This window comes from Apteryx mantelli, chromosome 28 (genome assembly GCF_036417845.1).
Source record: "Apteryx mantelli isolate bAptMan1 chromosome 28, bAptMan1.hap1, whole genome shotgun sequence".
NCBI lineage: Eukaryota > Metazoa > Chordata > Aves > Apterygiformes > Apterygidae > Apteryx > Apteryx mantelli.
This window is the reverse complement of record NC_090005.1, coordinates 6,717,021-6,744,378: the sequence shown is the minus strand read 5'-3', so window position 1 is coordinate 6,744,378 and position 27,358 is coordinate 6,717,021. Positions and strand designations below refer to the sequence as shown.

General features: G+C 57.5%; 1 protein-coding gene across 1 annotated transcript; it reads right to left on the bottom strand.

Moving 5' to 3' along the window:
- Window positions 1-706: 706 nt before the first annotated feature.
- LOC136994345 (uncharacterized) lies at window positions 707-26,507 on the bottom strand. The gene is made up of 6 exons (XM_067311804.1): window positions 26,393-26,507; window positions 19,702-19,826; window positions 18,757-18,882; window positions 14,220-14,645; window positions 1,937-2,223; window positions 707-766 (listed from the first exon to the last, which is right to left on the bottom strand). The coding sequence occupies exons 1-6, from the start codon at window positions 26,443-26,445 to the stop codon at window positions 707-709; spliced, it is 1,077 nt and encodes a 358-aa protein (XP_067167905.1). The 5' UTR covers window positions 26,446-26,507.
- Window positions 26,508-27,358: the final 851 nt, after the last annotated feature.

Here is a 27,358-nt window from a genome sequence, read left to right as displayed (position 1 = left end):
GTACCCAGTTCTGTGGAGATGGTGCTATTTCTCCCGGGAACAGCTGTCACCATTATTTCTAGCACTCTACCCTTTCCTTCCTCTGCTGCCTGGGAACAACACCTCTGCCTGAAATCCCCGGAGGTACCTGGGACCCTGCACTTTTGGGAGGGGTGAGTTTGGGGAGGTGAGTGAGGGGAAGCGCAGAGCTGCAGTGGGAGTGCCAAGATGGACCTGGGAAGGCAAAGGCAGGTAAGCTAGAGAAGCTAGCAGTGTGGACTTGTGTTTGTATGGACAGTGACTGCATGTCCTTGCTTAGGATGCAGTAGAGAGGAGAGCTTAGTGGTAGGGCCGAGATTTCTGTGGCAAGGACATCTAGAGAGATGATGGCCTAGTGTCTCAAGCACGCCCACCATCCTTGGAGTGAGTGGACCAAAGGTGCAATCATTGCTCCTTCCCAGGCTAGCCGTGTCCCAAGGGCTACCGACTCTTCATCTCTTCCCATGAATGCCTCCAACAAGGGTCCTTCATGAGTTCTCATGTGGGGCCTTTTGCTATCACAGTCAGCAGGAGTTGCAGAAGGCAGGTTTTCAGCACAGCCACTCTCATTCACAGCCCTCCGCTCACACGGACTTCAGGGTCTCACGGTTCAGCTGAGGCCACGGCAGGAGGGATGGTGAGCTGCGCTCTGCTCTCCCAAACCTGTAAACCTGCCAGTAGTTCCCTGTCACACAGTTACAAAGGCCAGCTGGCACAGGGCATAGGGCTGGACCTCTTCTCTCTGTCCCTGAGGCCCATGAATGTGAGCTGCTAGAGGCACAGGGAGTTCCGCGGCGGCTGCTGGCACCCAGGACTCTCCTCCCGGAGGAGGAGGCTGCCAAGACGCTGTGCCCCCACCCCCACCTTTGCCACACAGGCCTGGTCCGGCCCAGCTGGAGGCAGCACCGGGGGCTGGGGGAGGCAGGGAGTGAAATGCGGGCGAGGGAGTGGGAGCCGTGGGGAAGCGGAGAGAGGGATGGAGGGCCTGGGAGGAGCGGGAGAGATGCTGGCGGAGCAGGAGTAATGCAGGGAGTTGCCACTCCCCCATGGCCAAGCCGAGCTGAGACAGCGGCAGGGACGAGTCAGGCCCTGCGGACACATCCCAGCATTGCTCGCCGCTCCCCGCCCAGCTCCTCCCGTGTCCCAGAAAGGCCAAGGCCTAGCCGGGCTGGGCTGGGGCGGGCCGTGGGAGGGTCGGTGAGTGGCCAGGAGCCCGTCCCGTGGGACAGTGGTGGGCTGGGACCTTCCTCGTGTTGGCAAGACTGGCTGTTTCAGAGAAGCCACACATCACTAGGTCCCGGGACCCAGCGCCAGGACTGCGAGGCCAGGTCAGGCTGCGGGGCGCTTCTGCCAGGGCGGTGTGGCTGGGTGCCGCTGGCGGTGGGGGGGCGGCAGAGACTCCTGGCATTCAGGTCACTAACACGCCGACTCTGACCGGGCAGTGGCTCGGCCTGGCGGGCTCCCCAGTGCCCTGTTCCCTGGGGGAGCCGGGGGCGCAGTGTGCAGATCTGCAGCACCACCACTCCCAAGCATGGCGTGTTGGGCAGGGCCGGGCCAGGAGGGCTGCGGCATGGGGAGGGCTCTGTCCCCCCGGGGCAAGTGGGACACCATCGCGTGCCAGCCCCAGCACCGGCTCCAGCACCGTGACTGCTGCATCAACGGCTCCACCCCTCCCAGTCGAGGGGGACTTCCTTCTGCCCACCCGTGGCTCCGGCCTGGCCCCATCCGGCTCCTCTACTCCCACCTCCAACATCCACCGCCCCCAGCACAACACGCTGCCCCACTCCTGGCTGAGACGCCCCAACCACCGTTGCTGTCTGGAGAGTGGAGAGGGGCCTGGGCACACACAGCCCCCTGCCACTTCGCCGCAGGGTTTGTGCACAGTGGCAGCGCTGGCTTGTCTTGCCGTGTCTCTCACGGCACAGTAATACACCATGATGTCCCACCACCAGGACCAGGCGATGTGCAGGACACTGCAGCGGTGGTTTGCTGTGATGAGCAGGGTCTCTGGTGGGTCAGGCACCACTTTTTCTCCTCTTCTGACACCTGTTGCTATCAGCTGCGGCAGTCGGTGCAGGAGCTGCCAGTACCAGGAGAAAATTGTGGTCCCCTGCACATTGGGGTGTGAGCAGGTGATGGTGATGCTGGTGCCCTTGCTGGCCTCTGCCAGTGGCTCCTGCTGCACCTGAGCTCTGCCCACAGTCACTGCCAAGAGAGAAGAAACGCACGTCGACAACCACTTTCCTGCCCAGAAAGGGCGCATGAATGGAAGGATGAAAGGAGGACTGCAGCCAGAAAGGGCTATAGTGAGGGAGGCACAGCTGAATCGGTCAGTGGAAACAGCACAGATGAACGAGGGAGAGAGTCTTGGGCGGCTGGCAGGACATCCGGCAAAAGGAGGTCTGCGAAGGAGCCGTTTGGCTGCAGCCGAAGGCGGCCCCGAGGGCCCCGGACCCCGCGTGGCTTCCCGCGGTGCACAGCCCCGGGCCCCCAACCCCACCGCTGCCGCCAGCCCCGCGCACCCAGGAACACCGTGGCCAGCGCCGCCAGCCCTGCGCCCCGGCACCGCCGCACCGCGCCGCGCCGCGCCGCTCCGCTCCGCTCCACTCCGCTCGGCCGCCCGCGCCTCGCTGCCCCCCGCCAGCACCGACTCTCTGCTGCGGCGCCGGCGCCTCCTCTCGGCCGCCACCGCCGCGCCAGCTCCGCCCCGGGGCTGCGCCCTGCCCCGGCGCCGGCCCCGCTTCTCGTCCGTGTCCGCGCCCGTGACGGACCATGGCGGGGAGGTGAGAGCGGCGGGAGCGGGGCGCTCGGCTCCGTGCGGCACAGGGAGGCGGCGGGACCGGGCGTCGGCTCCACGCCGCGCACGGCGCTCCGGTGTCCGCGATAGGGGCCAGGCGGGAGGGGAGCGGCAGGGGCCGGGCATCGCGGCGGGGACGAGCCTTCACGTCCCCGGCACAAAGCGGAGAGCGGCGAGCCGCGGTGCCGGGGGGAGCCGGCGCTCCCGGAGCTCCCGAATCCCGGCCGCGGTAACGGCTCCTGCGCTGCTACACGGGAATAGCGCACCCCCAAAGGACGCCAACCCCACCAGGTGCCGCAGGCTGTTGTCACCCATGGAGCTGCTACCGGCATGGGAGTGTCCCGTGAAAGCCCCGCAACAGCAGCCCGGGAAGCAGCGTCGGGAACAGCGGCTGTGAGCAGAAGCGAAAAGAAGCCTCCCCTCGGCCGCGGGGCCTGAATGCAGACACGCGTGAAAGCCTTGCAGGAGCAAAACCTTCTTGCAGCGCCTGTGAGTGTGCGGGAGAATGGACAGGGGCTGCCCCCTGGCAGGGGCACCTTTGTCACGGGTATTCCCAGAGCCCAGGGGAGAGGGGAGCAGGGACCCTGCTGGGCTCCCAGAAGATCTCAGTGGGAATGTCCCACTCCCCTGAAAGAGACTCCCTGCCTGCAGCATTCTCTTTGTGCCTGGTGCTGGCGGTGTCCATTTGAGGGGTCACGCCCCTTTGGGGTGAGGGTCACACCACTCTTTGCCAGTGCTGGACGTGCAAGATGTGCAGCAGTCCCAGGAGTGCGGCAGTGCAAACAGTGAATACCAACCCCTGCAGCAGGTCACCCAGCACACCAAGGGGCTGCAAGAGGGATTGAGGGTTGTGGCATTCCTCCAGCAGCCCCTCAGAGCTGTAGGACACTGACCTGATCTCTTCCTGCCGCAGGAGGTGGGGATCCCCCTGCCCTCCAGTGTCCAGGGAGAGGCCTCCAGGGAAGAGAGTTGCAGCAGACGGTCCAGCCTGTGGGCACTGCCCCAAGCCCAGCCCACGGGCAGGGCAAGAAGGACTGAGGGTACAAAAAACAAAGCAGGGATCCTGCCCTGCCTGGCATCTTATGGCCATGCCACAGCACGGGGTAGCTGGGGAGAAGCACACCGCAATCAAGGGCTCTCTGTATGTGACCCAGCAGTTCCCTGGGAATAGAGAGAAGCCTCCATGCTCTGCATGTGTTCACCTGGAGGGAGGGAGAAGATGCCAGAGATGCAGGCAGCGAGAAGGCTGTTGTTCTGCATGTCCTCCAGGACTGGCCTCCCTTTGCTGCCAGGAGGCAGAGGCGCTCATCGGACACAGTGCTGGAAGTGCTACTCTGACACCCGCCAACATGGATGTGTCTACTGGGGCAGTAGAGCTCGGGTGGCCCTGCTGCTGGTAGGGAGGCTCCTTCTCTGCCAGGAATATAGGCCCAGGACAGAGTGGAGGGTTGAGGCCCGTGTGGCCTGATGCTTTCTTCTCCTGCCGCCCTTCCTGAGGAAACACCTGAGAGACTGGGAAGCCCCACAGTCAGGCCGAGAGCAGGGCAGGGCAGAGGCCCATCAGGCAGCACCATCACACTCCTCCCAGGATGTGGGATGCCTTTGAGCCAGGACAGGTGCAAGTAGGATTGGGCTGTGGGGAGGCCCAGCCAAGGCAGGCCATGGGGGAAGGTAGCTCACTGCAGTGATGGCAAGCATACACAGAGGTAGAGGCACAAGCAAGCGTGCACAAGCACGCATGCACTTAAAGTTACATGAATGCACTCACACATGCACATGCAAACACACGTGTGCTCAGAAACATGAGCTCATGCATGTATACACAGGCAGACATCAGGTACATGCACACAGGTGTGTGTACACACGTGCATAAGAGCACAGAGGCCTGCATGCAGTCCATCACACATTCTGGTAACACACTGCCACAAACACTAGTTCATAAAAGCACACAGGAGGGTAGGGGAGAAATGCCAAGAGGCGCTCACAGAAGAAAAGCTGAGGAAAGAGCACTGGAGTGCTCCGGGTAGGACAAGGCCCCAGACAAGCTGACAGCACTCTTTGAGGACTCTCGGGGACTGCCCAGAGGAGGACAAAACAGGTCAGTAGATTTCTCCTGGGGGATGTGTTACCGGAAGAGACATGAAACCCAGCAGCGCAGCTTGCCTGCTTGTGGAGGTGAGGACTAAGGGCCATCGGAGGGAGCTGGGAGGGAGGCTGAGAGAAGGACATGGCATGTGCTCATGCACGGGAGACCTTGGGCATCCATGCAGAGACTGCAGGGTGGGCAGCAGCTGTGCCTCTTCCTGAGAACGGGGCCCTCCGCGGGTTTTTCCCGGCTCCTCTGGGCTTCTCCCACACCGATGCATTTCTGCTCTGGCAATCTTTGGGCCTCCCATCCTGTGACTCAAAAGAAGCCTCCATTGAGAGAATAGGCATGGCCTGAACCAGGAAATGAAAAGGCAGCCTGCAGGGAAGCAACAACACAGCCTGTGTCATTAGCTGGGATGTTTTCCATGCATTATGAGCATCTTAGCAAATTGTCACTTCTGCAAAGGGTGCCACTGTGCCTGGGGCAGTGCAGGCCCAGTATAACAGGCAGCCTGACTCTCTTGCTCTCTCATCCGCTTCCCTCACCTCCTCCTCTGAGCAAACCAGTTGAGTGTGAAGTCCTTTCTCCTCCTCTGCACTGTCTTTGGGTTTTCTCCTTGCTCTTTCATCCACTTCCCTTGCCTTCCTTTCACTGGGAACCCGGTGAGTCTTCCACCTCCTCCTTCCGGATGAGGCCTTGCTTCAATGAATATCTCAGCTGAAACCTGCTCTTCTGTCTTATGCTGGTGCTTTGAGATCCTTGTCATGGGTGGCGGAAGGGAGTAGAAGGTCTGGCAAGGAGAGAGGCTGGGACTTTGCTGAGGTGGCCCTTCAGCTATAGGCTAAGCGGAAGCCATCCTGGGCCTAGCAGCTCTTTGCAGAACCTTGGCAGAGTCAGGGCAAGAAGCCCTTGGGCCTACTCACACAGCCTCCATCTCCCGGCCCAGCAGGTGCCTGGGCTCCCTCGTGGCAGGGTCACAGGCTGCTCCTCACATGCTCCTGTGCTCTGCTTGCTCCCTGCCCTCCCTCGCAGGTGCACCTCCAGCCCCCAGACATGTCCTGCTACGACCAGTGCCTGCCACGCCGGCCCTGCGGCCCCACCCCGCTGGCCAACAGCTGCAACGAGCCTTGTGTCAGGCAGTGCCAAGCCTCCATTGTTGTCATCCAGCCCTCTCCCATGGTGGTAATTCTTCCTGGCACCATCCTCAGCTCCTTCCCGCAGAACACTCTTGTGGGATCCTCCACTGCTGTTGGCATCATCCTCAGCTGTGAGGGAGTCCCCATCACCTGTGGGTGCTGTGGGCATAGCCTGGGCACTCTGGGCACTCTGAAAACATAGCCAGGCCAACACTTCTCTTTCCCTTCTTCCACTCCCTCCTTTCCCTCCATTTTTCTTTGTTGTCTTCTGCTCCCCTGGGCCATGAGGACCCACAAGGCCAGCTTGGGGGGACCTGCTGGCCCCTATCCCTCGGTGGGGTGCGCAGATGCATACCCTCCAGGAATTCTGCTGTCGTCACGGGGAGCAAACTCTCCACTGCACACAATGCTCCCTGCACCAGCAGCCTCCTCTCAGAACAACCTTGATTCCCTCTGCAGAATTTTTAAAGTTCTTCTGCATCCAAGCCTCTGTGTGATCCTTCCCTCTGTGGAGGCACTGCCCAGCTATCCACAGAGGAATACTCTGGGAGGCATAAGATTGGGGCACAGTGGCACCCTTCACTTTTCCTGCAGGAACAGGAGGGACGGACACACTGCAGTGGGCCCCTTTCAGGCACTGTCCCTTGGAGCTGAGGAAGACATCCCCAGCTACTGCAGAGCCAGTGGCCATCGGTCCTTGCCTCGCTGAATCTCTACCCAGAAACACCCTGCTGGCTGTGGAGCATGTCCTGCAGATAGGGAGCCTGACCACTGCTGTCATGAGTGAGCAGCCCAGGACTGCAGGAGGCCCTGGGAAGTGAGTGGCCCCACAGGCTCTTGGGGAAGGGGTTTTCTCTTGGCCTAGGTGGGGAGAGGGGAGAGAGAGGGGAGACTGAGGTCTCACCAAAGGAAAGGAGATGAAGCCTAAGGAACATCAGCAGATGGGCAAGAGAGAGTGGCTGGGAAGTGCCTGGGGGGAAGGAAAGGAAGGGCACAGAAGTAACAAGCGGCCCCAGCAGAGAAACGAGAAGGCTCTTGCCCCTCCACAGGCAGAGCACCGGTGGCCACAACTTCCCTGACAGCCTTCAGGACCAGCTCAGCAGACACTGAAACACAGCCCCTTCATAAGAAACCTCGTACCATGCACGGGTCAGGAGTGTCACAGCCCTTTTCTGCTCCTCACCCTGCCACACACTCCCTGCCCACAGATCTCCTGAGCCAACAGCAGACACTCCTCAGCTCTCTCCAGGCTCCTGCCTGACCGAGGCCTGTCTCTGAGGGCAGAGGAGCTCTCCAAGCAGTTCAGCGAGACCCGGTGTGCACACAGACGTGTTCCTGACCCCGCCAGCATGAAAACACCCCAAGGTCCCTCCTGCTCAGTGACAGTGGTCTGGCCCATGGCACCTGGAAGAAAGGGACAGTTAGTGAGCGTGTGGGGAAAGGCTTCAGGATGCAAACCATGACAGGATGCAAACCCCTCAGGGGAGAAGGCTCCCTCTCCCTTGACCTGCAACAGGCTTCTCCTCTCTCTCTCTTGTCTTTTCCTTTCCAACAGCAACAATGTCCTGAGAATATTCATGCAAAAGCACACAGGAGCCAACATTTCCCAGCATTTTCCCATTATACAAGACCATCTCCCTGCAGAGGCATATATGGTGAGGAGCCCTGGGTGGGGGGGAGGCGGAGAGGAGGCGAGGGTTTCCCATAGAAAAGAGGAACTATGCCTCAGGTAAAAGTCAGAGCTTAGCCAGTGGTTGCCGCAGGAAGGCAGCGAGGACAACACACCCGAGGTGCATGCTAAGCCCGATCGCCACTTTGTGTGTGAGAGAGAGAGAGAGTCAAAAAAAGACCTCACAACCTCAAGGGAGCAGAGCTGCCAGAAATGACACCACTAACGGAGCAAAGAGAGAAGCACATTTTTTCTCACCGTGCCTGAAATGCCCCTGCTGTGGTTTTCTCTCCTCCACCATTGTCTGTGCCTCCTCAGCTACAAATGCCTGCTCTTCTGCACACCACTGCTTGGCCTTTTTGCCAAGGCAGGTTGCCTCACTGGGGTTTCACATCTTTCCCCATGATCCCCGCTTCTCGTTGGACGGTGGTATTTCTTCTACGAACAGGTGTCCCTGCTATTGCTACCCCTTCTCCCCATCCCTTACTCCAGGGCCTGGGAACAACACCTCTCCGCAAAATCTCTAGCAGGCTGGGTGGGGAGCCCTGCTCTGACCTACCCCTGGGAGTATGGCTGTGTCCTGTGCAGGGGGCATAAGCTGCAACCCCAGAGAGGAAGCAGGCTCCAGAGGGGGCTGTAGGACTGCCATAAACCCAGACGTGACAAAATCGTCTTATTGCATGGGTGAAGGGGTGAACAGTGAGCAGCGGACTGAACAGGGCATCAACAGTGTGTCCTCCCCACCACATCCACCACCAACACCAGCACCACCAGGGAGCCGATGGGGCACTCCTCAGGGTGCTGCAATGTGAGGGAGTGAATGGGGCAGTCCTGCACCCTGGAGCAGGAAGGGGATGGGAAGGGGTGGGGGAGTGGGCAGGTGGGGGAGGCCCCGTCTTTTCAGATCAACCCTGTGCACCAGTCACAGCAGAGATAACAAGCGCTGCTCATTCTGATTAAGTCTAAATTGGCCTCTGTTTTGAAAGGAATGACAGTAATAATTATAACAATGTTTGCCTGCATTCCCCACAAGAACACAGGCATTAAAGCCAGCAGGATCTCTGAATCTTTTCCTTGCTCCTCCCCTGCAAGAACTGTACCTTTCACAGTGTAAAGGGGCTTCCTGGAGAGCTGGAAGCTCCCCAGACCGACACAGCCTGGCCCAGCCAAGGAATCCTTTCCTTACACCCCACCCCAGAGCGAGCTGGCCGCACTTTGTCCTCCCACAGCCTCCCAAGATGGGTGGGAAGGGGCTATAGGGCTCTCCCCTCCTGGCTTTCACCCTCTTCTACCACCTGCTCCTGAGCCAAGGCAGGCACAGACCTCCATGCTGGTGAATTTAGCAGTACATTTTACAACAGCGGGGGTGTTGCCACCCTCTGACACCAACAGAGACTAATGATTTGCCCAGTCACTTCCTTGCTCCCACACTCGTCCGGGTGTTCCGTTTTGTTCTGACATGACAAAGATGTGCCCAAGCAGAACAAGGCATTGCTTCCTAAAGGTTAACGGCCTGATCTGGGGGAGCTGCGGTTGTTTAGCCTGAAAAAGAGAAGGCTCAGGAGGGATCTTATCAATGCGTTTAGCTACCTGAAGGGAAGGTGTAAGGAGGATGGGGCCACACGCTTTCCAGTGGTGCCCAGTGACAGGACGAGAGGCAATGGGCACACACTGAAACACAGGAAGTTGCGTCTGAATCTAAGGAAAACCTTTTTTTACTGTAAGCGTGACTGAGCACTGGAACAGGTTGCCCAGAGAGGTTGTGGAGTCACCACCCTTGGAGATATTCAAAAGCCATTTGGACGTGGTCCTCAGCAACCTCCTAGGTGAGTCAAAGTGAGCAGGGGGGTTGCACTAGGTGACCTCTAAAGGGCCCCTCTAACCTCAACCATCTGTCAAAGTTAGACTAACCAGATCTCCATGCCCAGCTGTTAGAGAGTGAGGAACCTGTGCATCTGGAAACCCACTCCCCTTTTTTGACCCCACGTCTGGGCAGAGACCAGGAGCCTGGAGGACCCGCTGTGACTGCAGAGTCACGACTCCTGGGTCCTTGGTTGGGAAAGGGGTTTATCAAGCTCCAGTCAAAGGGAGTGGACTTCCCTGTGCCCAGAGTCTGGAGGAGACACCCGGCCTAGTGGTTCGAGCAAGCGGTGCTGGGAGTCAGGGTGCCTCAGGTGAAATGCCAAGGCTGAAAAGGAAGAGGGAGGTCTAATGCTCACAGTCCCTGCACCCCCATTCCTCTCCTCTCTCCTTGGCTATTTGATCCAATAGCTGCAGAAGCAGAGCTTGAAAGTGAAGGTGGCTCCCCAGCTCTCTCCCCCATGTCGCGGACAAGGAGCAGTGCCCTGCAGTAGGAGCAAACACCAGCACATTTACTCCCTCATGGAGGAAACACCAGCTAATGCTTCCCTGCAGCCACCATGGCTCATTTGCCAGCATCAGGCACACCTGCTCTCCAGGGCCAGCTCTTTGCTCCACCAATCACACTCAGCATGGAAAAAGCACTCTGTGCAGAGGGACAAACTAGTTCCCAGAAATGGGCTGACCAGCTGTTTCCTGGTGGGCAGAGAAATCCACACCAGCTCAGGGACACAGCACCTTCACCCAGCCAAGCCCTGCTCTTTCCCCTGACCTGGACGAGAGACATGAAAAGGAGTGGCAGTGCTCAGAGGCAGGGGCTGGCAGGGCCTTGAACGGGGAAGCTTGTCCAGTGCCCGGCTGACGGGTCTTGCTCACATCCTGAGGGCTTAGCTGATTCCCAGATGCAGGGCTACGAAGGCATATTCTTTCCGTGTGCCGCTTTGGCCAGGGGGCAAAACCACAAGAGCAGTTGTGTCTCCTACCAAGAGCCCCTTCCCCAACAGGGGCTGTGAGTGGAGACAGAGGGAAGAGGAACAGGAAGAGAAGCAGGTAGCATACCTCTCCTAAGTACTTGCTGCAACGTTCCAGCTATTTTGAGCACAGGATCTGTGAGCTTGCCTTGCCTTGTGTATGTTGCAGGCTTCAAGGGGTCTGCCTCCAGCCCTGTCTCCCCTGGAACCCATGTCTGATTTATTGGAACCTTTTCCTCATCCAAGCCCCTGCTTCTAGAAACAGCTCTAAAAGTCACACAAGCATGTGCCTCTCAGCATTTTTCCCTGCTGCACAGGCTTGGCAGGCAGAGACCAAACCTCACCACAACCCCCCAGGTGTGGCTGCTACCACAGGCCTTCAGCTCAGGGCTTCATGCAGACAGTGGCAGGGAGGGATCCACTCCCCAAAGCCCTGTTCCTCCTCAGCCTGCAAGTCGTGTCTCACCAAAGCCTGCCAGTCCCGCCAGGGCTGCCAGGAAGATCACGGCCATGTCAAGCTCTCCTCTTCACAGGGTGACCAGGGACCTCCCAGAAGGAGCGAGCTGAAGCTTGCAGGTGCCTGCCTTCTCCTCCCTCCGCCACCCCAAAGCAGCCTCCAAACCTCAGCCCAGAGGGTGGAGCAAAGCTCCCTCACTGCTGCTTCAGACAGACCTCCTTGAGACCCACACCTCTACCACAAGAAGGCTCTCTAGACACATGGTGGGCTAGCGCTGAAAGCACTCAGCAAACGAATCAAACTGCACCTTTGTACTTGTACAGTCAAGCCACAGGTGGCATTTGCTTCCTCTGAAATCCAGGCTACATTGCCAAAGGGACTGTGGGAACCTAGTGGACGGTTAATGCAGGCTGTGCTCAGGCAAAGGGGACACAAAGGAGGCTACTGAGGCCTTCCCTCTCTTTTGGCCCTCCTGTAGATCACAACCTGCCCAACCATCCCACAGCAAGGGACAAGCACCCCAGTGATCTTCTCCTGTCACCCAGCACCCAGGCAGGCAGAGGGACCTCCAACCAGTTCTGGAAAAGATGGAAAAGGAACCCCTGCAGGTAGCCCTGTGCACCCTGTCCCAGGGACAGTCTGGATGGAGAAAGGACCATGCACAAGTGTTTTTCTCTTCCTTCTCCCTCGGCCACAGAGGGGGAGGCACTCCTCAAGAGAACATCTTGAAAAGAGCGCCTGCTGCAGAAATCACCCATGCAGGGACAGACACACTCCTTGAATCCAGTAAAGGGAGGACACCCCAGCATAACCCTCTCTTTTACAAACCATGCCTATCCTGAAATTGCCCTGCTCGGGGCACTGCTGGCACCACCACCACTCAGGTCGCTGACCCACTGCTGCGGGGGGAATGTCTGTCCTCGTCCCGGTTTGGGGGAGCGGGGGCAGCAGTGGGGGGCGAGGGGTGGGAGGAGCTGCTTGCCCACTTGCTGCCTTGGGAGACATTTCAGGGCCCCTCCCACCGCCAAGGCCCTGGCGCAGCGGGACCCGCGGCCGGCACGGCACAGCGCGGGGTGAGGCAGCCCCAGCCGGTGGAACAGCAGCCTGGATAGGAAGATAGGATAGCCTGGATTGGTAGGAAGACAGCAGGAAATGAAAAGGCAGCCTGCGGGGAAGCAACAACACAGCCTGTGTCATTAGCTGGGATGTTTTCCATGCATTATGAGCATCTTAGCAATTGTCACTTCTGCAAAGGGTGCCACTGTGCCTGGGGCAGTGCAGGCCCACCATAACAGGCAGCCCGACTCCCTTGCTCTCTCTTCCACTTCCCTCACCTCCTACTCGGTGTGAACCAGGTGAGTCTGAGGCCCCCTTCTCCTCCTCCTCCTTCTCCTCTGGGTTGTCTCAGACAATACCCGCTCCCTCATCTTAGCCTGGGTCTTGGGGCTGCTTCTCATGGGAGGGAGAAGGGGGAAGAAGGTCTGGCTCAGAGTGATGCTGGGGCTTCACTGAGGTGGCTCCTGCGTTAGGGGCAAGGCAAGGGCCTTCCTGGGCATGGACGCTCCCTGTAGGGCCCTGGCAGGACAAGGGGAAGGACAAGAAGCCTGTGTGCCTTCCTCAACAGCCTGCCAATCCCGGCTGACGAGCGAGTGAAGACTTAACAGGACTGAAGAAGTCTGCCGCCTGAGATGCACAAGGACTGATATGCTCAAGGCCGCGGAATAGAAGAGTTAACAGCACTAAAGAACTCTGCTGCCTGATAAGGACAGGCTGGGGAATCTGCATGGACCCCCAGGGAGGGAAGGAGCGATACGGAGGTATTGTGCTCTTGCCGCGCTAGCAGGGTCTTTCCAAGCAGACAAACATACAGTCCTGTCATTGTGAAACTCGCACAAGTCAGCAAAAGCAGTGTTTGCCCAGAGCCCCAGCCCTATAAAAAGAGACTTGGGAGCTAAGAGAGTTTGAGCAGGGGACAGGAACATGACCTGATCATCCTCTCCGGCTGGACCGTGAGTATTCCCCCCACGCCCTCCCCTTTTCCTGGGATGCTGGGTTAAGGTAACTCCTCGAGGTTGAGAGTCCTCTCACTAAGACAGTGAACAAGCTAGCTTTCAAGTAGGGATAAGCAGTGCTTCCAATTAACAGCGCAGTAACTGACGCTTCTGGGTTATCCTTTCTAAATTAGTAATTGACGGTTCTGGGTTATCCTTTCTAAATTAGTAATCACATTATTTTAATGGATGTTACTAATCCAAGAGCTTGCGTGAGGAAATAAACATATTTTTTATTGCGTTACTGTCTCAGCCGTTGCTATCGAACCTTCATAGCGTGACACCAGCCCAGCAGGTGCTTTGGCTCCTCTGTGGCGGGTGACAGGATGCTGCTCACACACCTCCCTGCTCTGCTTGCTCCCTGCCCTCTCTCTCAGGTGCACCTCCAGCCCCCAGACATGTCCTGCTACAGCCAGTGCCTGCTATGCTGCCCCTGCAGCCCCACCCCGCTGGCCAACAGCTGCAAGGAGCCCTGTGTCAGGCAGTGCCAGGCCTCCACCGTTGTCATTGAACCCCCTCCCGTGGTGGTTGCCCTGCCCGGCACCATCCTCAGCTCCTTCCTGCACAACGCCACCGTGGGATCCTCCACCTCTGCTGCTGTTGGCAGCATCCTCAGCTGCGAGGGAGTCCCCATCACCTCCGGATGCTGTGATCTCTCCAGCATTTCCAGACGCTCCTGTGGCAGAAGGTGCCTCCCCTGCTACAGCCGCTGGCGATGGCACCACAGAAGGAATTCAGAAGCTGATGCAGGCCATTGATTTTCTGTGGCTGAGAATCCAGGGCTCCCCTTGCAAAAGGAGGGCAGCAAAGGGGCTAGCGTGGGCTTCCTCAAAACACAGACGACAACGTCTAACTTGCCTGTCTTCCACTCTCGCCCCTTTCTTTGTTCTCTTCGGCTTCGCTGGCCATGACACGCCCCCCCCACCCCCACCCCCCAACCCAGCCAAGGGGCCACCTGCTGGCCCCTCTCCTTCTGCGGGGCCAGCAGGCACACGCCCTGAGAAGACTGCTCTGCTCAAGCGACACACATTCTTGGCTGCTTCTGGTGCTCCCTGCACTGCGGACCTAAGCTAGGAACAACCGGCGCAGCGGGACACGCGCCCGGCGCTGTGCGGGGAGGGGCGGCGCGGGGCGAGGCGGCCCCGGCGGGCGGAGCGGCAGCGCCCCACACCCACACCCACACCCACACCCAGAGCACGCCTCCTCCCCGCCCAAGACCCGCTCCAGACCCAAATCCCGCCCCGCCCTGCAAACCCCGCCCGCGGCGGTTCGTGCCCGGCCGCAGCCCCGACCTGTCCCGCCGGGTCTCTCAGCAAGCAGTAATACACCGCGGCGTCCCGCAGCCGGGGCCGGGAGAGCTGCAGGACGCTGAACTGGCGGTCTGCGGCCACGAACAGGGTCCCCGGCGGGTCCTGCACCTCTTTGGACTCTTTGAGTGTGCTCACGATGAAGGCGGGACCTCGTCCCGGGAGCAGCCGGTACCAGTGGATGTATTCGTAGGTCTGTATTTTGGGGTGTGAGCAGTTGATGTTGATGCTGCCGCCCTCGGTGGTCTCTGCCGACGGCTCCTGTTGCACCTGGGCTCTGCCCGCAGCCACTGCCGAGGAAAAGGCAAAAAAATCTCAGAAGATCGCTTTGCTCGCAGAGAAAAGGTCAGGCAGAGGGAGAGGGGAGGAGAAGACCGTTGAGGGATGGTGGGAAGGTCTTTTGAGAAGAAAGGATGGAGAGCAGCTTTCTCGAGGAGTGATGTTTGGAGGGCTGGTGCAAACGGAGAAGAGCCCGGAGGGAGGCGGTGAAAAAAGCAGGGCGTAAGGATTGAATGGAAGGATGGCTGCAGAAGGACAGGGAGGAAAGGGGTGGGGGTTGGGGGGGTGGAAGAGGAATGGACCGCTGAGAATATGGAGAGAAGGTGGAACGGGTGTTAAGGGAGGGAGGGACGAGAAGAGGGCCGGGGGTCGGAGGTGTGCAAAGGAGCCCGAGGGCCAGAGGCGAGGGCGGCTCGAGGGTGGCGGGCCCCGCAAGGGATGTGACCCCGGGGGCTTCCGCAGACCCCCGGCCCGCCGCCGCCGCCGCCGCCAGCCCCGCGCACCCAGGAGCACCGCGGCCAGCGCCGCCAGCCCTGAGCCCCGGCACCGCCGCATCGCGCCGCGCCGCTCCGCTCCGCTCCGCTCCGCTCGGCCGCCCGCGCCTCGCTGCCCCCTGCCAGCACCGACTCTCTGCTGCGGCGCCGGCGCCTCCTCTCGGCCGCCACCGCCGCGCCAGCTCCGCCCCGGGGCTGCGCCCTGCCCCGGCGCCGGCCCCGCTTCTCGTTCGCGTCCGCGCCCGGGCCCGGGCCGTGGCGGGGAGGCGAGAGCGGCGGGAGCGGGGCGCTCGGCGGGGCTGCGGCACACGGAGGGCGCTCCTGGGCTCGAGACGGAGCTCGACGGCTGCGGCAATGGCCCGGACACACGGGCCGGCCCGGGCAGGACGAGGTCAGGAGAGCTCGTCGGCGGCAGGCGGGGTCGGGGTAGCCGGGACAGGAGCGACAGAGGCCGGGCATCCCGGCAGGGACGAGCGCTGATCTTCCCGGCGCTGCTCGGAGCACATGGAAGCGGGACGAGCCGGCATCGCGTGGGGACCCCACGGTCCCTGAACTCCTTTATCCCGTCAGCAATAGCGGCTCGTGCTGCTGCACGGGGACAGCGCACCCCTAAAACGCACCAAGCTCCATCCGTCCCCTCCCCGCAGTCTGCTTTTGCCCAGGAGCCACCGCTCAGGACCAAGGTTAGAATGCGGACATGCGTGAGGGCTCCAGGGAGCCAAAGCCGCCCACAGGGACCTGATGATACGAAACTGGGAGGAGTGACTGATAAACCAGAAGACTGTGCTGCCATTCAGAGGGACATCAACAGTCTGGAGAGATGGGCAGAGGGGAACCTCATGAAGTTCAATAAAGGCAAGTGCAGAGCCCTCCACCTAGGGAGGAATAACCCCATGCACGAGTACAGGCTGGGAGTTGACCTGATGGAAGCAGCTCTGCAGAGGACGACCTGGGGGTCCTGGTGGGCAAGCTGACCGTGAGCCAGCAATGCGCCCTTGTGGCCAAGAAGGCCAATGGTATCCTGGGTGGCATCAGGAAGATCATTGCCAGCAGCTCAAGGGAGGTAATCCTCCCCCTCTACTCAGCCCTGGTGAGGCCACGTCTGGAGTACTGTGTCCAGTTCTGGGCTGCCCAGTACAAGAGAGACAGGGAGCTCCTGGAGCAAGTCCAGCAGAGAACTACTAAGATGCTAAGGGACTGGAGCATCTCTCATATGAGGAAAGACTGAGAGAGCTGTGACTGTTCAGCTTGGAGAAGAGAAGGCTGAGGGGGGATCTTGTCAGTGCATTTAAATATCTGAAGGGAGGGTGTAAAGAGGATGGGGCCGGACCCTCTTCAGTGGACCCTTTTCTTGGCTTGCAGTGGCTTGCAGAAAGGATGGGGAAAGAGGGCCTGTCTTCTCTCCCCAGAGAGGGGAGCATAGCTGTGGGGGGAGTGAAGCCTCCTTCAGTAACTCAGAGCCCTTCTGTGGCCTGGGGTGAGCCTTTGGCTCTTGCCTGCACAGGCACTACAGGACACCTCTCCTGGGGAACCAGGATGCCACAGCGGCCTCACTGATCATTGCTCTTTGTGTTCACCTAAGTCTTCTGCTGACCCACATCCATGCTCCCCAGCAAGGGAGGAGCTCATTACCATGGTAGTGTTCCTGGTGCTGTTGGACCAGGAATGGCTGAAGATCTCAGCTTCCTGGTCCCCCTGGAGCTGGGGATGCTCTGCACTGTCCTTTGAAGGCTTTCTGCCTTTAGGAGCAGAAACACAGCACAGTGAGTAGGAATGAAGGAGAGCTTTCAGCAGCAGACTGAAGAAGAAATTCAGCGGGCAGACAAAGAGGCTCCCATAGGCCTATGTCCATGGGGTGATGCAGCATGGCCGCTTCCCTGTGCCCATGTCTGAGGAGCTCCTGCTCCTTCCTCTAGCTGAGAGCAGCTGAGGTGTCATGGGGTCTTGCCTGCCCTTGCTGGAGTGTCTGTGTCTGGCAGGGTCCAGACCACTGCAGCTTCTCTTTCTCGCTGCAGAAAGAAACTGTTGAGATGGCGAAGAGCATCCACAGACCCACAGCTTGTGCCCTTGTCCTCATCGCTGAGCACGGGCTGAGATGCGACACGAGCTGCCTTAGCTGGTGGAAATGGCCCATCCTGGGGAGGACAAAACTGTCCCTGACTCCTCTGCTGGGGATGCAGTGCTGGGGAGGGATAAGGACTGGTGGCAGGGATGAGGGGGTGCAACTGGGGCCAAATCCCAGAATGAAAGCGTGGATTGAGAATGGGAACCCAAGCAAGTCAGAACGCATAAGAGATCTGCCTAGTCCTGCTTGGACAGTGGCCTAAAGGCTGTGCAGTGCTGCATGTCCAAGTCTGCCCTTCGCTGCACCCTGCAATCTCTTCTGTCCAGCCCAGGGGCAACCTCCCTTCCTGCTGAGCAGCCCCAATCCAGCACCCAGCAGGCACAGCAAGGCCAGGACCAAGCAGCTTCCCTGCTCAGCCATTGAAAGGCTTAACCTTAGACTTAGGATGACAGATGGGTAAATGACTACTGTTGCCAGGAGGGACAGCTTCATGTGCAGCCTCGTGGTCCTTCCCCCTTCTCCTCTGCTGCCTCTGCTCCCTTTCCTTGCTCTGCAGCTCACGGCCTGAGCTCTTCTGTCGCAGGCCCCAGCACCCTTCTACACTCCTCTTGTTGCTCTCCTGGCCACTGAGCAATCCTGCCCATAGCCTTCTCTCACTTAGCTGCCCACTGGGACCCAGTCAGGGACAGAAAGAGCTGGGAGAAGAAAAGCTGCTAGTTGGCCCTGGGATGCCATGGCTCCTCCCAAAGTGCTGGCTCTGCCTCGCTCCTGGCAAGGCTTGCAGTGGCCATTAAGGCTTCCTGTAAAGTGGAGCAAAGGCCCCAACAGGCTTCCTGCCCCAAGGGTCCCTCCCCTACTGCATCTAAGGAGGTAGGAGTATCCCATCCCTGTGGCAGACTCTGCTCCTCTGCCTGCCCTCCTCCAAAAATGGCCCTGTGTGCCCTATGCAGGAGGAGAGGACTTTGAGGCAGGCACATGCCTGGGGCCTGACTAGGATATGGCCTGTTAAAAGCCCCTGTTTTGAGACCAGGGCTGTTTTGGCAGGCAGTTGCGCAGCAGGGACCATGGGCAAAGCTGTTCCATTGCACTGGAGGAGTGTGGAGGGGTGGACTCTGACTGCAGCCAGGAGACACTGCACTCCCAGCAGAGCATGATAGGGTCACCCTGTTCCCCTGCAAAAGATCTCCTCCCTGCAGTGTTCTTCCTGGACGTGGGTGCCGGGTAGGGGGATGTCCATTTGAGTGGTCACTTCTCTTCAAAGATGAAGGACAAACTCCTGTGAACCCCACACTTTGCCAATGCTACACCTGCGATATGTGCAGCAGCTCCAGGAGGCTGGAGGCATGAACATTGGATACCACTCCCTGCAGAATGCTGTACAAAACGTCCAGGGTCAGCAGTGAGGAAAGAGGGTTTGGGCATTTCTACTGGTTCCTCACATCTGCAGGACACTTTCAGGATGGGATCCTGCCCTGCTTGGATCTTATTGACATCTCCCAGCACAGGGTAACCTGGGAGTCGCACAAAGGTTTGGTGGCTCTCCGTAGCTCACCCAGTGCTTACCTGGGCATAGAGAGAGAAGCTTCCATGTTCTGCATGTGATCACTTGGAGGGAGGGAGAAGATGCCAAAGAAACAAGTGTGGAAGAAGCTTTTAATCTGTGCATCCTCGAGGACCAGTCATGCTTTTCTGTTGGGAGACAGAGGCACGAGTCAAATGCAGGCGCACCGTCCAGATGACCTGGGAATGGGGAATGCGTGTCTATTGGGGAGGGTGAGCCCGGGGTGGCCCTGATACCAATGGGCAAACCCTGCAGGGAGGCATCTCCTCCCACAGGGACACAGGCCCAGGGACAGAAGACAGTCCTGGCCAGTGGCGCCCTGATGCCCTCTCATCCTCCTGCTTGCCACTTGGCAGAGAAACTGAGAGACCTTGGAGAAACCCAGGGTACCCTTTTCCCATGGTGAGGCGCAGAGCAGGGCAGAAGAGAGGCCCAGCAGACAGCTCTGTCATGCGCCTCTCAGGATGGGGGCTATTCCTGAGCCAGAACGAAGGCATTTGGGACTGGGCTATGGGGAGGCCCTTGCCAAGACAGGGGATGGGGAAAGTAATTCATCACAGTGATGGTGAGCAGGGCTTGCTGCCACACCACAGTGCCCAGGTAGTCGTGGAGCTCACCTTCCAGAAACACTCAGGGAATACAACCAGAATGGGACACAGTTGCTGCCAGCATCAAGTAGGGGGCTACGGGGGAGGGGGGGGGTAGTGTCCGAGGTCCCCTATTCCAGCACCGTCACCTAAAGTGTCCACTCACTGCAGAGCTCCCAGATCACAGGGTATCTCAGTGGTCCCCCAAATCCCACAAGGGGAAAAGATCTGTGTCCATGAGTGCCCCAGACATGCCCTTTCCTACCCCACCATGCCGAGGCACCTCAGCCCTGTTCTCACAGGGCTTCCAGTGCCTGCTGTCCCTTCACCCTCTTACAGACCCTCTGGGTTTACCCTCACCTTTATCTCTCTTGAGAGGGCAGCTTTGCTGCAGAAATTGATAGGTTCCCTCACAAGGCCAGGGTGCTGGCAGCTCTGCTGAGTGCACAGATGGAGGCCAGAAACTGCAGCTTCTCCTCCTCTTCCTGAAAGTGCGGGGGGAGAGAGACAAATGGGGAACATGAAAGGGGGGAGAGGTATAACCAGCAGGACCAAACAATGCAAGCGAGGCCATGAGGTGGATAGGTGGGAGGGGAGAAGCATCGCACAGCCAGCAGCTCTCCAGGAGAATGGAGCAGCAAGGGGGTGCCCCAGCCAGGAGATGCTGGCACAGCGCAGGTGGCAATGTCTGTAGGCTCCTTTTCTGTGATTGTGAGGAAGGCCTGGATGTGCTCCAGGGCTTTCTGCTTCTCTTGCTGCAGATTCAGGCAACTGTAGGCAGAAGAAGCTGGGCATGACAAAGGGAGGTGTTGGGGCTGGCAGGAGATCAGACAGATCAGAGGGAAGAGCTGTGCCCTGCGCCTAGCCTTGTGTCTGTTCCCAAGGACACAGTAAGCTCCTGGTTGCCGGCTGGCACAGGGCCCGGGTGCCCCATCTGCCCCATTCTAATGAGGGTTGGGAGGTGCCCAGCATGAGGGGTGTGATGCTGGAGCCTAATGATAGAGGGGAAAGTCCCAGGCATGCTGGGATGAGGAAGTGACTGGCAGACAGCAGGCCAGGTCCCCAGCCTGCAGCACTGCTGCTCCTTGCTGGTTGAGCAACGTCTCCCTGCCCATCCTCATGAACAGGAGCTGGAGCCCCCTCTGTTCCCTCCTTGGTGATGCTGTGCTGGGGCTTGCTGCCAAACTCAGAGCCAGTCCCGGTGTTCAGGCCTTGCTGTGTGACCAGGCCCCTGAGGAGCCCCAGCTCCAGCTTGCTGGGGAGACAAGGGCCTGGTGCAGAGCAGAAGGCACTCACAGTCCCCAGCCCTGCCAGCCTAGTGGTGCCCACTCACTCGTCCTCCACAGACGGGGCTCACCCACCTCTTCTGGCTGCTGCTGAGAGCTGCCCCTGCCAGGGCGATGGCCTCCTCCCAGGTCACCCTGGGATGCTCGGAGGTCTCCCCAACATGTTGATGGGAAGAGGAAAGGTGCTGCAGGGTGGGCACAGAGGGATCCTCTGGCCAGGCCTGGCCCCATCTTAACAGTGCCAGAGTGGAAAGGCAGCAAGGCTGAGGAAACCCACATGGGAACATGGGGTAACAAAGGTGGGCAATCGTGTTTCAGAAGCAGGAAATCCCCTGGGAAAGGGGAGTGTGTGTGTGGGGGGGGGGAGGGAGTTGGAGTAGACAGGAAACCCTCACAATATCCAACCAGACTTGGCAGAGGTTCATGCTGGAAAACTCAGAGCATGTGGCTGCAAGATCTCTGAATGAAAGATTTCATCTGGGAAATGCCAAAACATTTGGTCAGGACATATTTTAAGGAAAAGGTTTTTCAATGCAAACTGAGTGGGTGGTTTTCCCTGTGGGGTGATGCCAGCTGAATTCCCCCAGGCTACGGGAGCCCTGAAGCCAGTCCTCCTGCATCTCAGCCAGTGCCAAACTGTGGGAATGGGCTGCTCCCAGGTGGTCCTTCAGGTGAGGTTTTGTATGAGGGTGAGTATAGCAGGACTAGATTCGGATGGTGCTACTGGCAAGGGAGGGCCCTGACCCTTTCCAGTGTTGGTGCTGGGTTTTGGTGCCTCTGGCCCTAGCCCCAGTGTCACCACCTGCCTTCTCCTGGTCTCCCTGGGAACTCACTGCTCTCCCTGGGGCTTCTGGCTCTGGCCAAGGGTCCACTGTGGCCATCCCTGAGGAGGCAGATGAGTCCCAGAGGAATGCCACTCTTACCTAGGTCAGGAACTGGGGACACCTCAAGAAAACAGTCCAGCCCCCTAAGGGGTGCCTGGAGACAGCAGGGAAAGATTTGGCCTATGCTCTGCGTCCTTCTCAGGAAGACCTGAGCTCTCTGGCCTGCTCCCTGTCCCTCAGTCTGGCACTTCCACAGCGGGATGTCACTATGAACCTTGGAACTGGCTGGGCACATCCATGGAATCCTGCACAATTCTGTGCACACAGAGTAACCCAGGCTATACCCAGAATGCACAAATGTGTTCAAATACATACGCAGATGCATAGGCACAAGCATGAGTTCATGAGCACACATGCACATGAAGTTACGTAAATACACTTATGCATGCACATGCAAACACACATATGCACAGAAACATGAGCTCATGCATGTGCCCCCATGCTCAGTCTCACAGGCTGGTACACAAACACACTCGCACACCCAGTAGTGCCCACAAACACACACCAGGGTGGGGGGGGGATACCAAGGCGACCTCAGTGAGATGCTGAGGGCCTCCCCTGCAGAGCAGGGCTGGAGCACCCTGTGCGGGACAAGGCCCCAGACAAGCTGACAGTGCTCTTTGAGGACTCTCAAGGACTGTCCAGAGAGAGGAGGAGGACAGACAGGTCAGCCAGTCTCTCCTGCGTGTGGTGTTAAGTGGAAGGCGTTGAATCCCGGTAGCGCAGATGACCGGCTGGGGGAGATGAACACCAGTGACTGTGGCAGAAAGATGGGAGGGAGAGAAAGAGAAGGATGCTGCGCATCCTCATACCTGCAAGCCCTCGGACATTGAGACAAGGATTGCAAGGCTGGGATTGTGCCCCTTCCTGAGAATGGGGCCACAAAGAACCCTACCAAAGCATCTCAGTGTGATGACATCTGCCTGCACAGAACCCCTCTGGCCACTGCACCATGTCTTCTGCCTGCACTGACACATTTGTGCCCCAGAAATCCTTGGACCTCTCATCAGAGCACTCAAAGGAGCCTCGGGGAGATATTGGGCATGGCATAAAGCAGGAAACGAAAAGGAAGCCTAGAGGGAAACAACAACACAGCCTATCTCATTAGCTGGGATGTTTTCCATTCATTGTGAGCATCTTAGAAATTTGTCACTTGTGCAAAGGATGACACTGTGTCTGGGGCAGCGCAGGCCCAGTATAACAGGCAGCCCAACTCCTCGTTCTTTCATCCGCTTCCCTCGCTGCCTTCTCATTGGGAACCAGGTGAGTCTGAAGGCTCTTCTCTTCCACCTCCTCCTTCCGGATGAGGCCTTGCTTCAATGAATATCTCAGCTGAAACCTGCTCTTCTGTCTTATGCTGGTGCTTTGAGATCCTTGTCATGGGTGGCGGAAGGGAGTAGAAGGTCTGGCAAGGAGAGAGGCTGGGACTTTGCTGAGGTGGCCCTTCAGCTATAGGCTAAGCGGAAGCCATCCTGGGCCTAGCAGCTCTTTGCAGAACCTTGGCAGAGTCAGGGCAAGAAGCCCTTGGGCCTACTCACACAGCCTCCATCTCCCGGCCCAGCAGGTGCCTGGGCTCCCTTGTGGCAGGGTCACAGGCTGCTCCTCATATGCTCCTGTGCTCTGCTTGCTCCCTGCCCTCCCTTGCAGGTGCACCTCCAGCCCCCAGACATGTCCTGCTACGACCAGTGCCTGCCATGCCGGCCCTGCGGCCCCACCCCACTGGCCAACAGCTGCAACGAGCCCTGTGTCAGGCAGCACCAGGCCTCCATTGTTGTCATCCAGCCCTCTCCCATGGTGGTGATTCTTCCTGGCACCATCCTCAGTTCCTTTCTGCAGAACACCGTTGTGGGATCCTCCACCTCTGCTGCTGTTGGCAGCATCCTCAGCTGTGAGGGAGTCCCTAGCACCTCTGAGTGCTGTGACCTCTCCAGCACTTCCAGCCACTACCGCAGCAGAAAGTGCCCCCCCCTGCTAATGCCACTGATGACAGCCCAGACAAGGACCTTCAGGAACCCAGAAGATGGTGCTAAACTGAGGAGAAAGCTCCTGGCCATGAGTTTCAGGGAGACTGAGCATTCAGGGCTTCCCATACAGTGGAGGTCAGAAAGGGGGGGGGGGGGTCTCTGAAACACTTCCTGTCTTCTACTCTTCCCTTTCCTTCCAATTTTCTCTGTTGTTTTCTGCTCCTCTGGGCTGCAAAGCCCCCCCCTCACACACACACACACAAGCTGGCCTAGGGAAGATCTCTTGCCCCCTGTCCCTCTGCAGGGCAGGCAGACAGATGCCCTGTGGAAATTCTGCCATGGCTATGCGGCACAGATTCTTGACTGCTCCTGGTGCTCCCTGCACGAGGGCCTCCGCTCTGAGTGACCTTGTTTCCCTCTTGAGAGTCATTAAAGTGCATTCAAGCCTGGTCCTCTGTGTGTTCTTTCCCTTTCCAGATGCTCTGCCAAGCTGCCCAGGGAGAAACGTGTTGCTCTGCAGGGAAATAAGGTTGGGGCACAAGGAGGCCCTTCACCATTCCCGGAGGAACAGGAGGAATGGACACACGGCAATGGGCCCCTTTCAGGCACTGTCCCTTGGAGCTGAGGTAGATACCCCCAGCTACTCCGCAGGCAGTGGCCATCAGTCGTTGCCTTGCTGAACATCGGCCCAGAAACATTCCCCTGGCCTTGGAGTACGTCCTGCAGAGTGGGACTCCAACCACTGCCATCCTCTAGTGAAGAGCCCAGGCTTACAGGAGACCTGTGAAGTGAGCAGTCCCACAAGCTGTTGGGGAAGGGATTTTCTCTTGCTCTGGATGGAGCTGGGAAAGAGGCTCAGACAGAAGATGGTCTCAGAGGATGGTAGAAGTGGAGACGGTGGTAGAAGTAGCCTTGGCGATAACTCAGGACCTTCTCCTCCTCATCCTTCTGTCTGTCGCCAGAATGAGGGGGTATGGTCTACACCCAAGGGCAGGGGTAGCAAGTGTAGAGCCCCTATGCTCCACTCATGCCCCTGTGGCTGGTCACTCAATTCCTGTTCAGGCTTTGGGCCTAACACAGAGCTCATGCTAAGTCCTGGTGTGTGCTGGGAACAGCACCATTAGGCTAAAGTGAGAGCTACGCATGTGCCACTTACTCAAGGGCAGAAAGAACAAGGTCTGCTATCCTTGCAGTTTTATAAGTAACTACTTCTTAACACCTGAGCGAACTGATACTTTTCAGAATTAAGCAAGCTCTTTCACAGTAACTGAAACAACCAATGAGAATGCTATAGCCCAAACTTCCTAGCTGGAAGGTATAAATACATCAGCTTACCCAAACAGCCTTTGAAGTGGATCCACCAGCAGCTGGACTGCTGAGGCTCTTGTGCTTCCTGGTGTAATTCAGGGGACGCCCGCATCGCACCAGAGGAGGAAGGATGAGCACTCTCACCATCAGCTAGGTAACTATTTTGCTCATAAGTATGTGAATTAGTGAATTAATGAAGTAACAAATCAGAACATTAAAAATTTAGGCCAGTCTGTTGAAAAGGGATTGAGCCCTCATTTGCTTTTTAAGTAATGAGTTTATGAAATAAAGGTTGATTCACACAGAACGTTGTCCTGTAAAATCGAGAGATCACAACAAATCGTGGCATTTTATTTGTGTCAGAGGTGGGATCTCTCTCAGATGCATTCTGTTGACCGGCACAAGGTGCTTTGCCATGCCGACTGGGGCAATTTTTTAAGTGCGAGTGTGACGAGCAAGTAAAGAGTTAACAGGACTAAAGAAGTTTGCCAGCTGATACGTGCAAGGCCGTAGGATAGAAACTGCACGGACTTCAGGGAGGGAGGAAGCAATACAGAGGTATTGTGGTCTTCCCTCGCTAGCACAGACTTTCCAAGCAGAAAAAGAAGAAACAGTCCTGTGATTGTGTGACTCGCAGAGGTCAGCAAAAGCAGTGTTTGCCCAGAGCCCCAGCCCTATAAAAAGAAACTTGGAAGCTAAGAGAGTTTGAGCAGGGGACAGGAACGTGACCTGATCATCCTCTCCAGCTGGACCGTGAGTATTTTCCCCCCCTCCCCTTTTCCTGGGATGCTGGGTTAAGGTAACTCCTTGAGGTTGAGAGTCCTCTCGCTAAGAGAGTGAACAAGATAGCTTTCGCATTGGATTAAGCAGTGTTTCTGATTAACAGTGCAGTAGCTGACGGTTTGGGGTTATCCTTTCTAAATTAGCAATCACATCATTTTAATGGGTGTTACTAATCCGAGAGCTTGTGTGAGGAAATAAATATATATTTGTATTACCTTACTGTCTCAGTCGTTACTACTGAACCTTCATAGCGTGACAGTAACTTTTGGCGTAGTCGGTAGAATAGGACAAAGACTCAGTAGATACATAAGCTAGGGTAACCGGATAGAAACGTTTTGAACTATGTCGCTGCGTGAGTTATTGAGGAGACACGGATGCGGACCCTCAAGCCCTGGAGCTGACTGGGCAAATGATAATTGGGAAGATGAAGCCTCTATCGTGTGTAGGATAGAGGAATTGACTGGCAGACAGCAGGACAGGTCCCCAGCCTGCAGCACTGCTGCCCGCTGCTATTGAGCAGGGGGACAAGCCCCAAGGAACAGAGGAGAACCTTTGAGAATTGGTATAAATACCCACAGTGGGCTTACAGAAGCCATACAAAAGGTGGCTTGTATACAGCAGGTATATGAGAGGGGAGCCTGTAACATCCCCATGCAAGCCCTGGTAAGCCCAAACTGCCTAACACCGTTAATATGGGGATTGCCTACAGCATTAAAGCTGAAGCTACAAGCAATATGAGATTGCACTGTAGCTGCAGAGGCACACAGTCATTATAACCTCAGTGCCCCCTCCCCCCCCCCACGCCAATACCAATGTGGGCAGATACCTTGTTGGAAGTACATCGAACAGCGCAAGAGATGGGGATGGATACCAAACCATGGGAAAAGCTCATTAGACAGGCTACTGCCTTATCTGCCCCGAGGAGAGGACATTCCCCTCCCAGGCGCCACAGTATGGAAACAGGGACTAAACAGGAAGACAGGGAGAAACAAAATAGATTGTGGCGACATGCCCTGGTGTTAGGTGTCCCACGATCCGTGCTACATAATCAGAAAACAGAGGACATAGAACAGATAGTGAGCAAATTGCAACAAGCGAAAAAGGGGAATGTGCTGTCCACCCCACCCGGCTAAAGAAATTGCATACTCCCAAACGGGATCTGGTGGAGCTTTGAAACAGCTAATATCAAACTTCTGCAAACCTCCCCCGCACTGCTGTCTAGTAAGATAACTAAAGTTTAACAGTACCCCTTAAAGATAACCAAATACCAATTATCCCTAACCAACCTCGTACCAGAAACAATACCGGGCTACCCAAAATCTCCCATTGCAGTAGCTGAACCACTCACTGAAAAGTCTGACTTAAATGGGGTGTGGTTCACCGATGCCTCTTCACATAGAACAACCACGGGGCGGCAATACAAAGCAGTTGCCTTAGAAATAAGCACAGGCCATACGATAATAGAAGGCAGCAATGGCAGTGCCCAAGTAGGAGAACTCCAGGTTGTCCGACTTGCCATAAAAAACGGAGCAACAACAGTGTATACCAATTCACATGCAGTATTCAAGGGGGCCACAGACTGGACAGGATTTGGGGAATGCAATAAATGGCAAATAAATAGGTGTCCAGTATGGAAGCAGGCAGACTGGGAAGAGTTGTTGGAAAAAGGAAGGAAGATAGAGGAAATAGCTGGGAATCAAACACAAAAAAGGAGGGAGGCCTCATCCCTCGACCCTGAATGTAATTCAGAAGTGATCTTATTCTCAACATCACAAATCTCAGCCGCAGCATT

Excerpts from the sequence above, each read along its gene's own strand:
- LOC136994345 (XM_067311804.1), bottom strand. The coding sequence starts at position 26,445 with ATGGTTTGGTATCCATCCCCATCTCTTGCGCTGTTCGATGTACTTCCA. Across the intron at positions 18,883-19,701 it reads CCCTCTCAAGAGAGATAAAG|AAAAGCATGACTGGTCCTCG; the intron begins GTGAGGGTAAAC and ends GTCTCCCAACAG. Across the intron at positions 767-1,936 it reads TCATGGTGTATTACTGTGCC|GGACAGAGAGAAGAGGTCCA; the intron begins GTGAGAGACACG and ends CATGGGCCTCAG.